This window comes from Mus pahari, chromosome 10 (assembly GCF_900095145.1).
Source record: "Mus pahari chromosome 10, PAHARI_EIJ_v1.1, whole genome shotgun sequence".
In the NCBI taxonomy this organism is placed as follows: Eukaryota; Metazoa; Chordata; class Mammalia; order Rodentia; family Muridae; genus Mus; species Mus pahari.
This window is the reverse complement of record NC_034599.1, coordinates 61,383,423-61,395,521: the sequence shown is the minus strand read 5'-3', so window position 1 is coordinate 61,395,521 and position 12,099 is coordinate 61,383,423. Positions and strand designations below refer to the sequence as shown.

Below are 12,099 nucleotides of genomic sequence, written 5' to 3'. Positions count from 1 at the left end.
ACAAACACTTCCTCTAGTGTGTGGACCAAGGCTAATCATTAAATATATAATAATTGTAAAAATTTAGAAAATGTATCAAATGTCTTTATACATTTTAAAGATATATTTCAAAGTATCTGTTTATTGGGTGAGATCTGTGCACATGAATACCAGTGATTATTTTGTTGTTGTTGTTGTTGTTTGTTTTGAAACCAAGTCTGTCTACACAGCTTCACTCCTGAAACTAGTGATCTATGAGAATATGCCATCCTGTGGACCTGGAGTTACACTGTAAGCAACCTGATATGGCTGACAGGAACTCAACTGTCATCCTCTCCAAGAGCAGTATATGCTAACCACTGAGGCGTCACTCCAGACACTCTTACACTGTGCTTTTAGTGTCTTTGAAGAAAGGCTTCTATTACAATAAATAAAATATAATCTGTGAAATATGCATTTTTATTATGTATTAAAGTCTAGGATTCTGAGACAGAAAAGTAATTATTTTGGATAACATTCCTAAAATAGTAATTCTTCTTCTTTTTAGTTAACTTTATTGTAATCCCTAGGAATAAAATAGAGTAAATTTATTCCATGGGAACGATAAATTGTTACCACATTACATTGTTATCACATTGTGATTTGATGAAATTTCAAATCACTTTGCCTCCATATTATAATTTCCCAAATGAGTAGTTACAAAAAAAAAATTCCATAAAGGTCTCTATATGCTTTTCTGATTTAAAAACAACAACAAAACAGAATTTTCCAACAAGAAAATAGGGGGGTGTTAGTACAATCTTGAGACTTTTAAGGAAGATGGTTTGTCCATCCATCAATCTAAGATTAATTGCTTGATTTAGCTATTTAGCGCTATATAGAGCTAAAGCTATAGGATAGTTTTACACATAGTTTTAGGATAAAAGTTTTGAAAAAATATAGGCAACAATTCTAGGTTATAATTTTAATACACTGATTCATAATTAAAATATGGACTTCTGTACTATTTGAAGATAAACATACTACTCTTTTCCTTTATTTAAAAGATACTTCTTTGTATCATACTGGCATGATTAGGAATTAAATATCAAATAAATACTTCAAGATCACTATAAAAAGCTGTTAAAAAAAAAAAAGTAACTATAGCCAATGGACTACCACTTACACATACAGCTATGCTAGAATGCTACACTAGCAAGGTCTCAAACTAGCTCCCCTCTGCTCCTCAGCAAGTCCACAGCTGCTCACTTCCTGGAATCAATAAATACATAGTTCCCTAGCACTCTGACTACCACTGCTGAGTGCTGTGATAACAGACATGCACCATCATACTCAAATTTAAATGGAACATCTAACAATATTCACCTTAGCTAAACAAGCTAGAAAAGTAAGTTATGTTCCAAAAACTTGATTGTTAAATCAAATGAACTGTCAGTTTCCAAAGTACTTTAAATAGAATGTATACTTTATAATATATTAATATATTTTATAATAATTTTATATATTATAAATCATAAAATATAAAATTGTAATAGAATACTATATTTAAAATAAATAAAATACCTTTATAATATTGAATTTTCTTTTATTTTGAAAAAACCCAGAATCTTGGATACATTTTAATTTCAAGATCCTTCAATAAAGACAGTTCTGGACCTTAATAGTCCTAATATATTACAGTAAATTTTATTCTTCAAGAGTAACAATGTTTCTTCTTCTAAGTGTGTGTGTGTGTGTATGTGTATAATTTTTAAAAATCATATGACCTATGATGTTCCTTTCCCACATTCCTTATCTTCTCTTCTTTGTTTCTGGGGTTTTGTTCGGTTTTGGTTCTTTTTACATATGTGGAAAAGCCTAAAACACCAAGAAAGGGTTTCATGTTGAAGAATAGAAGTTTGATATCATAGAAACAAATTTTCTTCACAAGCTTTTAGAAAACAGCCACCAGTAGAAATTCTTAACATTTTATATTTTTATAAAACTATTATATACATGGTTTTAAATGAAAGTGTTAGTTAATAAGAGAATATTAATATTTAAGAGTGTTTTCAGTTACCCTTGGATTTATATTATCTAAAGCCACTGCTCTTTTCCCCCATTTGCTTATGTGTTAACTGATACACATTAAGAAAGAGCTACTAAGAAAAGACTCCTGGTAATACAATAAAAATGCATACCATATAATAAGAGAACAAATTGGGGAGGGTGATATAGAAAGTTTTATTTGAAGGTGTATGTATGTGTATATTAGGCAACTCAATTAGTGAGCCAGAGCATAGAAAACTACACACATAACCTCCCAAAAAAGAAGGCAACATTTCTGGAATTCTATAATATTTTTCAAAAGTGCTTTTTAAACAAAACACAGGAAAAAAAACAACTAATTATTAACTCACATGCATTCCCAGATTTTAAATATAAGTGCATTGTAGAGAAAATTAACTTCCTTTTAATTTTTCTAATAAAATACTCTCAAGTGCTTTTGGCAATGATATCCCAGTGACAATTAGATTTAAATATATCAGACAGAAAAACAGCTACTTAATTTAAGCTGGTTTTACCTCTCTTCCTATGAGATGATGCCAAATCAAAGTCAACATTTCGTCGGCCACTCTATAACAAGTTTAAAAAAAAAAAAGTTTAGGTGTTAAGAGTTTTATTATTGATGTTTAATAAAGCATTAAAATAACACACATAGTTATAGTAATGTCCTATTTTTTTCACCAATAGTCTTTTACCAACAACACACCCAGTGACAACAACTATAAAAGTGCACATGCACATACCGTCACAGATCTTAAACAAGCGCAGGCATTAATTCCCACAATGGAAGAGCGATTGGCTGTACGTGCTGCTGCTACCCTTCTACTGTCTTTATGCTCCTCTTCCAGTGACAGAATGACAATAATACTTCAAATACCTAAAACTACTGCAATAATGTCCTAGTTACCAAAATTACTATTTTTCTGTCTTTATTTTCCTTTCTTTTCAAACTTTGCACTAGCCTTCCCTGGGAATTTAGAGGGCATCTGACAAATAGTCTAACAAAGCAAGTTACACAGTTCTAAGACTCTACTGGCATTCCAAAATACTTTCCAACTGATGAAACTGCAAACAGCTTAATAGAGTAAATGCTTCCAGAAAAAGAGAAGTTTATTCTCTATGTATTAGGTGGTGGGGGGTATAAACTGTCTACTCTCAACTGTCCATATGCACAACCAATTATACATAAACCACACTAAGTTAACTTAAGATCATGTATTTAACATTATGGCGATTTCAATTGTACTTTAACAGGGTTTCACACAAACAAAAGAATGTGTGACAAATAAGACTATGGAAGAGGATCATTTGATAAATATTGTAGAAAGCCTTCACCTATTGCAAATATAAACACATACAAATGTACCCACGTATAGGTAAATATATATTGTTTTATCTGTCCATACATACACATCAATCAAAAGTGCTAGGTCTCAGGCCATTTTATGCTGAATAAACCAAATCATCCAACTAGTCTCCCAAAGACTGTGATATAAAATGTTTTCATCACATGTGTAAGAAGAAATTAATCTCACCTCAAAAACAGAAATAGCTATTTCTCTTTAACTGAGTTGTCTTTATCTTTTAGACACTAAATTTTACTATATATATAAAGATTTCTTTATTATTATAGATCAGTACACTGTAGTTGTCTTCAGACGCACCAGAAGAGAGCATCAGATCTCATCATGGGTGGTTGTGAGCCACCATGTGGTTGCTGGGATTTGAACTCAGGACCTTCAGAAGAGCAGTCAGTGTTCTTGCCCGCTGAGATATCTCACCAGCCCTACAATATATTTTTCTGCATGGTGGCTCCTTTCTACTTAAAAGAATTGATAGTAATGCAAAAATCTTAATGGAGCTTTACCTTTTTGTCTAGTCTTTTTTCAGTATTCATTCATGTAGATTATCCGTTTGTAAAGTATTTGCTATATGCTAAATCCTTTTAGTTCTGAAGAAGCTAGGTAATAGCATTAAGAATAAGCCACAAAATACTGATAAGAATGACAATCTGAACTCAAATAATTCAACGAATGTCAATCAAATACGATTCGGTATTTTTGGTTCACTAAGACAGAGTAGATAATTCATTATAAAATAGATGTTACAAAAGAAGGCTCAAAGATTTATCACTAAACTAGTTACCTTTGTTTATTTGAAACGAACTTCTATTTCATTCACTAACAACCTAAGGGTACTACTAGACATATAAGAATAATGGGTTACCACCTAATAAAACAGAGTACAAGAGAAGAAGTTACAAGAGACAGAAGAAACCACTGTTATATGAGCTAAGATTGGGGTAGACTCATCCAGTAGTCTAAGCAAGAGTTAAATCTACGAATCAGGACCTCAGGAATAAGCCAGGACTGAAGACCAAAACCATTGACAAGTGTAATATAGCTATATTACTTCTATCATAAATCTTTCAAGTTTGGATATGCCTAAAACAAGTATAAACAACTCAACCCAAAAACTTTATATATAGCTTGAAAGCAAGAGTCCTTCTTTAGATATACCTACCAGTGCATAACCCTCTTCATCTGATTCAGGCTGAGACAAATCAGATTCACTCCTTGATTTGATTAGTCTGTAACTTGGACTTGCATGAACTAGGCGGCTCTCAGCAGTGAGACTTTCACTCCTGTCTCACATAAACAAAGAAAAGTTTTTTTGATTGGAGACTGTTAGTGAACATAAAACTGAATGGAACTAGCAACACGAAGACAAAGCACAGTGAAATCATTATGTCTGCCCATAGAAAGCTTGGCTCATATAATAAAGCCCTTTGGAATTACATCAAATATTTTTATACGGTTATATTACAGAAAGATATGAGTAATTTTTGGATGTTTGTTAACTGTGGCTGTTTATATGTATGGAAAAATTCCTCCTCATGGAACCAGAATTCACATTCCAGGCTGAACCAGCACTACTGTTTATTTTCTATTCATTCTCGTCAACTTGTATTTCTTCCTCTGTCTTTGACACTACCAAACAGAAACTGTAAGAAGTACCACAGGGGAGAGAACAGCATTTTCAGTTTCCAGTCAGGCCCACCTGGTCATAAGTCCAGTGCCTTCAGAGGCACTCACAGAAGGCTGCTGTAACTGCCCTTCTTCCCTCCGCTTCTGAAGCTCATCAATCACAGGACTTACTCCTAATATTAGGAGCGCACAGCGGTGGATCACAGAGTTGCAGGCAGCAGTGTACACATCCTGCCCCTCAGGAAGGTCTGTGCTGACCCGTCGTTCTTGCTGAGACTGTGGAGGTGGGTCCTCAGCTCGGACCCCAGACCCTGCCCCACTGTTCATTCTATCTCGGTCTCGGCTACGAGCTACTTCTCGGGCTGAGAGGAAACACTGAAAGATTTCTGTAACATGCAACACAAAAACAAGGTCTTAACACATGGGGGGAGAAAAGCAAAGAAAATAACAATGAAAATAGTCAAAAAGTTTGAACCAAAACTTAGTGAAACAGGGAAAAATCAGTTTTTAGACAAGAAATATAGCAGAGTAAGAAAGTTACAGTAAATGTCATACTTTTTATAAAAATTGCAATAGGGAATGTGTGTATACCTCATAGAATCTGGATTTGGATGGTTCCACCTTAAAAGAGAGTTGTGCCATCTTAAAACATGTCAAATTGGTAAACTGACTTAGGTGTAATCACATGAGATCTGTGACTTTGGAAAGGGCCATTTGGCCTGCCTTTTCCTCCATGAACCAAGTCATGTAGACTGTTTTGAGAGGATATATCCTTTGAGGATGACAGCTAGAAAATAGCTTCAATTCTCAGACTGCTAATGGGGCTGCCAAGTCAGGCTAAGCAAACTCTCTAAAATGATCATCTGCCCTGCTTCCCAGATTTCCTTATAACATCCTTGGAATTTTCCCCAATTCTAGGTATCTACCTGTCCTGTCATTTCTTAAATTAATCATTCTTTATTGACAAAATATAAAAGCATCAAACTTTAGTAATTTCTTTTAGTAATTTCTTTTCAAATTCAAATTCATGGATCCCCATGTACATATAAACCTAATGAAAATTTTATGCTTTTGTTAATCAGCTCTTGTATTAATGAGATTCCTATATCTAGTAAAAAAAAGTCACATAACAACTAAAGAATGACAGACTGGGTCCCCTTCTCCAGGATTTCAAATTTTACTAGTGAGTTAGGTCTCAAGACCAGCAGCAGCTGCTCTATTTGTGCAACTGTGCAAATGCAAATATCAGACCCACCCCAACTTTCTGAATCAGAATCTCTGTAAATGGAGCCCAGCAATGTTTTAACAAATCCTCCAGCAGGTTCTAAAGATCAATATAAGGCTTTAGGTCAGTGGTTCTCAACCTTCCTAATGCTGTGACCCTGATACTATGATACAACAACGCCACACATTGTAGTGACTCCTAACCATAAAATTATTTTCATTGCTACTTTATAACTATAATTTTGTTATTGTCACAAATCATAATATAAATATATAATGTATAGGATGATTTTAGAAGACCCCTATGTTTTACATACCCCAAAAGGGATGGCAATACACAGGTTGAGAACCACTGATCTCTAGGTTACATTTCAAAAACAAAAAACTTGCTTATTTCTGAAATGTTCAAAATCTTGGTATGGAAAAAAATATCAGGTTACAAGGAAAACAGACAAATTTAAGCTTATGCATAATGAAAAGCTTCTCCCTATCTATCTGAGTTTATAAAATTTCTAACACCTGAACTTGACTGTATCTTAAACACATTAAAAAGAAGCAACCACTGATGTCTTTGCTGAAACTGAAACTGCTTATGATGGGCAAGATTGCCTCCACAGTTAAAACACCATCATCATGAAGGATCCATCTGACACAGCCCATGTTGCTCACGAGTATAAAATGCTAGTGAATCAGCAAGGTTCTGAGACTGCTATTATAATGGTGAATATTTTATAATAGCTAAAGAAATTTGCTCAAATCTAGAGTACAAGTGGTATTCTTAATGGGAAATGCAGGCAAAAAAGTTGGCAAAACATTAGATACATCCGTTAATATGGAAATTACTAATGAAAAGTGTGTACAACTTTATTTCTTAATATTTATTTTATTTATGTATTTGGGGAGGCAAACATGTGTGGAGTGGGTTCTCTCCTTCCATCATGTGGATTCTAGAGATCAAATTCAGGTTACCAGGCTTGGCAGAATGACCTTTACCCACTGAGTCATGCTGTCCTGTGAACTACTGGACCTTTACATTTAGAGAATATGATATTTTTCATTATGTTGTAAAATGTTCCTTACTTCTGTAAAATTAAAGCAACAAACTCCAAGAGTCCAGAGGTAGAAAGCAGTAAAAGTCATCCATCTAACAGATACTGGAATTTCCAGAACTGGTTCTAATTCAAGTTGTTACTAACTGTGACTTTAGGTATATAATTCTGTCTCCTTAAGTCTCAATTCACCTATCTTTACAATGGAACATTATTAGAACTTTAAGACTGGGCTGGTGAGATGGCTCAGTGGGTAAGAGCACCCGACTGCTCTTCTGAAGGTCTGGAGTTCAAATCCCAGCAACCACATGGTGGCTCATAACCATCCGTAACAAGATCTGACACCCTCTTCTGGAGTGTCTGAAGACAGCTACAGTGTACTTACATATAATAAATAAAAAAACTTTAAAAAAAAAAAAAAAGAACTTTAAGACTACTATAAGAATTATGAATCACTCCACCCGAAACTCCAGACACCATGCTCAATGCATCAAAGGTGCTTACATGTTATAGCAAGTTTATTGTACATTACCATTCCCCAAATGACTATTATGTTTTGTTTTGTTTTATTGTAAAGGAAAGCTAATACTATGTTTACTATGTTGTTCTCTCTGACCTCTTTTCCAGAAATTTTTGAACTCATTTTTTATTTAGCTATGGAAGTTCTCATTTTAGCTTGTAAAATTCTACTAGTTAATCTCCCTATCTGTGAATTCCTTTATTCTACCTTATCTTTTTATTGTTGTTTAAATTATTTTTAGTTTTCTTTGAGACATCTCAAAATAGCTTTTAGAAGTATACAGAAAGCAGTTAAATATATAATAAAGCTAAGGCACATAGATCTACAGTATAGTGCTTGCCTTATTTCTAAGAGCCTAAATTTAATCCCAGTGCCACCTCCTTATAAGTTGAAAACATACACAAATACTGTTAAAATTGAGTGCAGGCTACAAATTAAATATTCATGTTAATGTAAAATATCCAAATCATTTAAGATACTGATAAAGATTTGAAAAGCTTTGATAATTATCTGTAATCATGTAAATAACTACTTTTTAAAAATTATCTGGAGGTTTTGAATATAAAATATGAAAAGTTTCATCCACCCATCCAAAGTTATTCTCATACAATTGTTCTACCACTGCTTTTATCTCTTATACCTACTGAAATAATGTATAGTTGAAATTTACAATTTTGAAAGCTCTATACATAAAACACAATTTGGATTCCTAAATGGCATAGTAAGGGGTTCATTCCCCACAAAGAAGTCTCCAGCCTGATGAAAACTGACATGCTCTGAGGGATTTTCAAACAAGAACATGCAATACAAAGGCATTAGAGTGACACTACCCTGGGTTCAAAAGTCCCCTGTAATGTTGGCTAATGCAAACTTAAATCCCTGGTACAGTGTCAGATACATTTTAGAAGCATTACATAGACATTCTTTCTCTGTTTTCCTACAAAACGTCAGGATCCTCACGTCTCAAGGAAGAAGAATGTACTTACTGCCAGCTGTCATTACTTCATGTTCCCGTTCTTCTTCCTCATCTTCTGGCTCTGGGTGGCCATCCTCCCTGTCTCTCTCAGCCAGCTCTTCCATTTCAGCTTCTTCATCAATGGTCCGGGTAAAGGAATGTTCTTGAGGATCAACATCTGCAGAGTCTTGGTTATCTGAGATCTTAAAGAAATAACAGGAAACTATACTGACTATATTTTTTTCAAAGCTTCAAAAAGTTTTCAAGAAACCTAAATTTTTATGTCTTAGAAAATACTGCCGATATCAATAATAACACATAAACTTTACAAATGATACACTGGTAATTTGCAAAGATTACACAGACTATATACACATATATACAAACAGACAAATGTTCTTTCTTGCCTGATATTTTCACTGAAATGTCATGCTATAAATTAATTCACCTTTACTTTGTGTTTGGCTATAAACTACAAAGCTGCAATGTAAGTTACAAAATGATACAAGCACAAAAGGTGATTTTTGTTACTTGGTTTTGGTTTTTTTGTTATATTCTTTGGTTGGTTGGTTGGTTGGTTGGTTTGAGATAGGGTCTCTCTATTCAGCCCAGGCTGTGCTGGAACTCAAAATGTATGCCAGGCTAGTCTTTAACTCAAAGAACCACTTGCCTCTGCCTCTGAGTGCTGGAATTAAAGGCATGTGCCATTATGACCAGCATTGATTCTATGGTTCCCTTCAAGTTATCTATGCTATTACTCTGTACAAATAAATGCTTGCAGGAATAGTATGAGGGTTCAAACTCAAAGCCTTACATATGCTTAAAAAGCTTAACTTTAAGTCCGAATCACCAATAATTCTAAATTTAAGATGGTACATTTTAAAATTAAACTTTGCTCTCCTTCCCACCCACAAAAATCCAAAAGTTCAAAATCTAGTAAGAACAATGTTAATGTAGTTTCCCATAATGGTCATGCTACATAACAGCTATACTTAGAAAAGTCTCAAATATCATAACTAAATAATTCATCTCATAAATTTCAATACAAAGTACAAATGAAAACTTTCAATTACAATCATAATAAAGGATATATTCTATTAACTTAGAAACTTTACAATATACAAATACTTAGCACTGAGGCCCATATGTCACATATTTACTTTCATATACATGAGTTTCAAATTAGAGCCTTGAGAAATGATAAATTAGTACTTCTTGTGAACATTTAAGGTCACTCAAATATCCATACCCATAAATATTAAGCCAGTACATGCTGAAATCTTGTCTGTTGTTTATGTTTAGGAAACTAAATCACAAAGAGCAAAAACTCTGATGTGTCCAAGTTTTAAAGTAAGCACTGTGAACAGGCTTATTTCTATAATTACAGGGATGTGCTGTCAGAACCACCAAGTCCTTTCAAAATCACCTATTTGTTCCCATATTTACTCCTGGATCGTCCTCAATTAGTGGGCTCAATCTTCACTTTCAGAGTATACAACTATAACTACAGAAATGGTGCACTGTTTATAACCTTGGCCTTTTTTCACCTTTTACTACACTGAGAATTTTTCATAATTTTCAGTTCTTGTGTGATTGCTGCATTTTTTTAATCATTCTTAAGTATCTGGTAATATCCCTGATAATTTCTGGCATTATAAGTTAAACAGGGTAATTCTAATGTAACTTAATCAATTTAAAAAAGGAGAATATTACCCATGGTATGAACAAGCCAGTTTGTAACTATCATCTATGAAAGCTGTTACCTAGCGGCCCTATTGCATTTGATAAAAATGAGGTAAATAAACCCCAATCTTCCAATACTTTCCACTAGAAAACATGCTAGCATGTTTTGAACATTCGTACCAATCGAGGCATGTTTTTCATAAATTGTGGGGCCACCTCTGACAAGCTTGCAAGAAAACATAGAAATTAATTGATTTCCAACTTTACCCATCTGTCTCTTGATGATGACCTGGTTTGAATAAGTTCAAGGTTCTTGCAAGCAAGTAAACGACTTCGAACTTTGTATACACAACGATACACTTCTGATAAGCTTTTACCAGGTTGGTATCTAAATAAAGAACCAAAATAGAAAAGTTACCTAGTTTCTAACATCATGAGAGCAAATATTTGTCTGAGGATAGTTTTTAAGTTACTTGCCGGCTTTCTCCACATGCTTGACTAAGTAAGTTTGTGTGTTTGAGGAGTGCTGCAAGAACAAATCTAGACACAGTGTCCAAGAGTGACTCATTACTTAAAGTTGCACTGTCCCAATCTGAAAATAAAATGATACAATGACATTTAAAAGGACTCAGAAAACAGGTCTGAGGTAATTTTAATAGCTTTTGTTTCCCAACATCTGAATTTCACTGGCATTTGGAACAACTACTTAACAAATGCACAAATACTGTTTCAGATACTGTGGATACAGTTTTGAACCATGACTCTGATCTCATGGAATTTGAATCTTGGTATGGGGTATGGAGATGCAAAAGACATAAACGAATATGACAGGCAAGGGCTAAGGAGAGAAACAACACAGGGCAAGAACTGGGGAACTGTGCTATATAATTACTGTTTCATACAGGGTGCTCTGATCAGTTTTCTAATTTGAACAGAGAGCTAAGTGAAGCAAGGAAAGAAACCTCATTGTTAAAGAATATCATTAGGATAACCAGGGTTCAAGAGGTCAGAATTGCTGGAACAAAGGTACATGTACAAGAGTGCTAGGAGATGACATCAGAGAGCTGGTGGGGAATTAGACTATAACTTGTCTACATGACTTTTAAAAAAAACTAGGGAGTAGCAAAGAGAGTTTTAAACACAGAAATGGCATGATCTGACTTATATTTTAAAAGCTCTACCTCTTGAATAGTAAAAGCAGATAGTAAAAAGCAGAACTCATTACTGCAGTAAACAACAAGAGTGGTCAAACATGGGTAGGAACAATTCAAGTAGTGAGAAGTTGTCAGAGTCCGCATAAACTCTGAAAGTACTGTTAAAATTTGAAGCCAACAAGAATTTAAGTGAATAAGTTATAGTGCAATTGTAAGACCACACAAGTTTTGTAGGAAAAGAACTGGAATCAAAGTCAAGATTTGAACATTTTCCATTAAGCAGCCTAAAAACTGAATGAACTATTCACTTAGGCCACACACACACACATATGAAAATATATATATATATATATATATATAAATATATATATAAATATATAAATATATATATACACATATACATATATATACATATATATACACATATACATATATATGTGTGTGTGTGTATGTATATGACATGTAGATGTATATGGTATAATTTTAAGCCACAAAAGTAGAT

General features: G+C 33.8%; 1 protein-coding gene across 1 annotated transcript in view; it reads right to left on the bottom strand.

Annotated features, from left to right (window-relative positions):
- The window catches only part of Herc1 (HECT and RLD domain containing E3 ubiquitin protein ligase family member 1), a 160,319-nt gene that overhangs the window by 87,274 nt on the left and 60,946 nt on the right, over positions 1 to 12,099 (bottom strand). Inside the window, 6 exon segments of the mRNA XM_029543584.1 lie at positions 2,544 to 2,595; positions 4,549 to 4,669; positions 5,086 to 5,398; positions 8,792 to 8,963; positions 10,711 to 10,831; positions 10,921 to 11,035. Coding sequence (XP_029399444.1) covers positions 2,544 to 2,595; positions 4,549 to 4,669; positions 5,086 to 5,398; positions 8,792 to 8,963; positions 10,711 to 10,831; positions 10,921 to 11,035 — 894 coding nt within the window.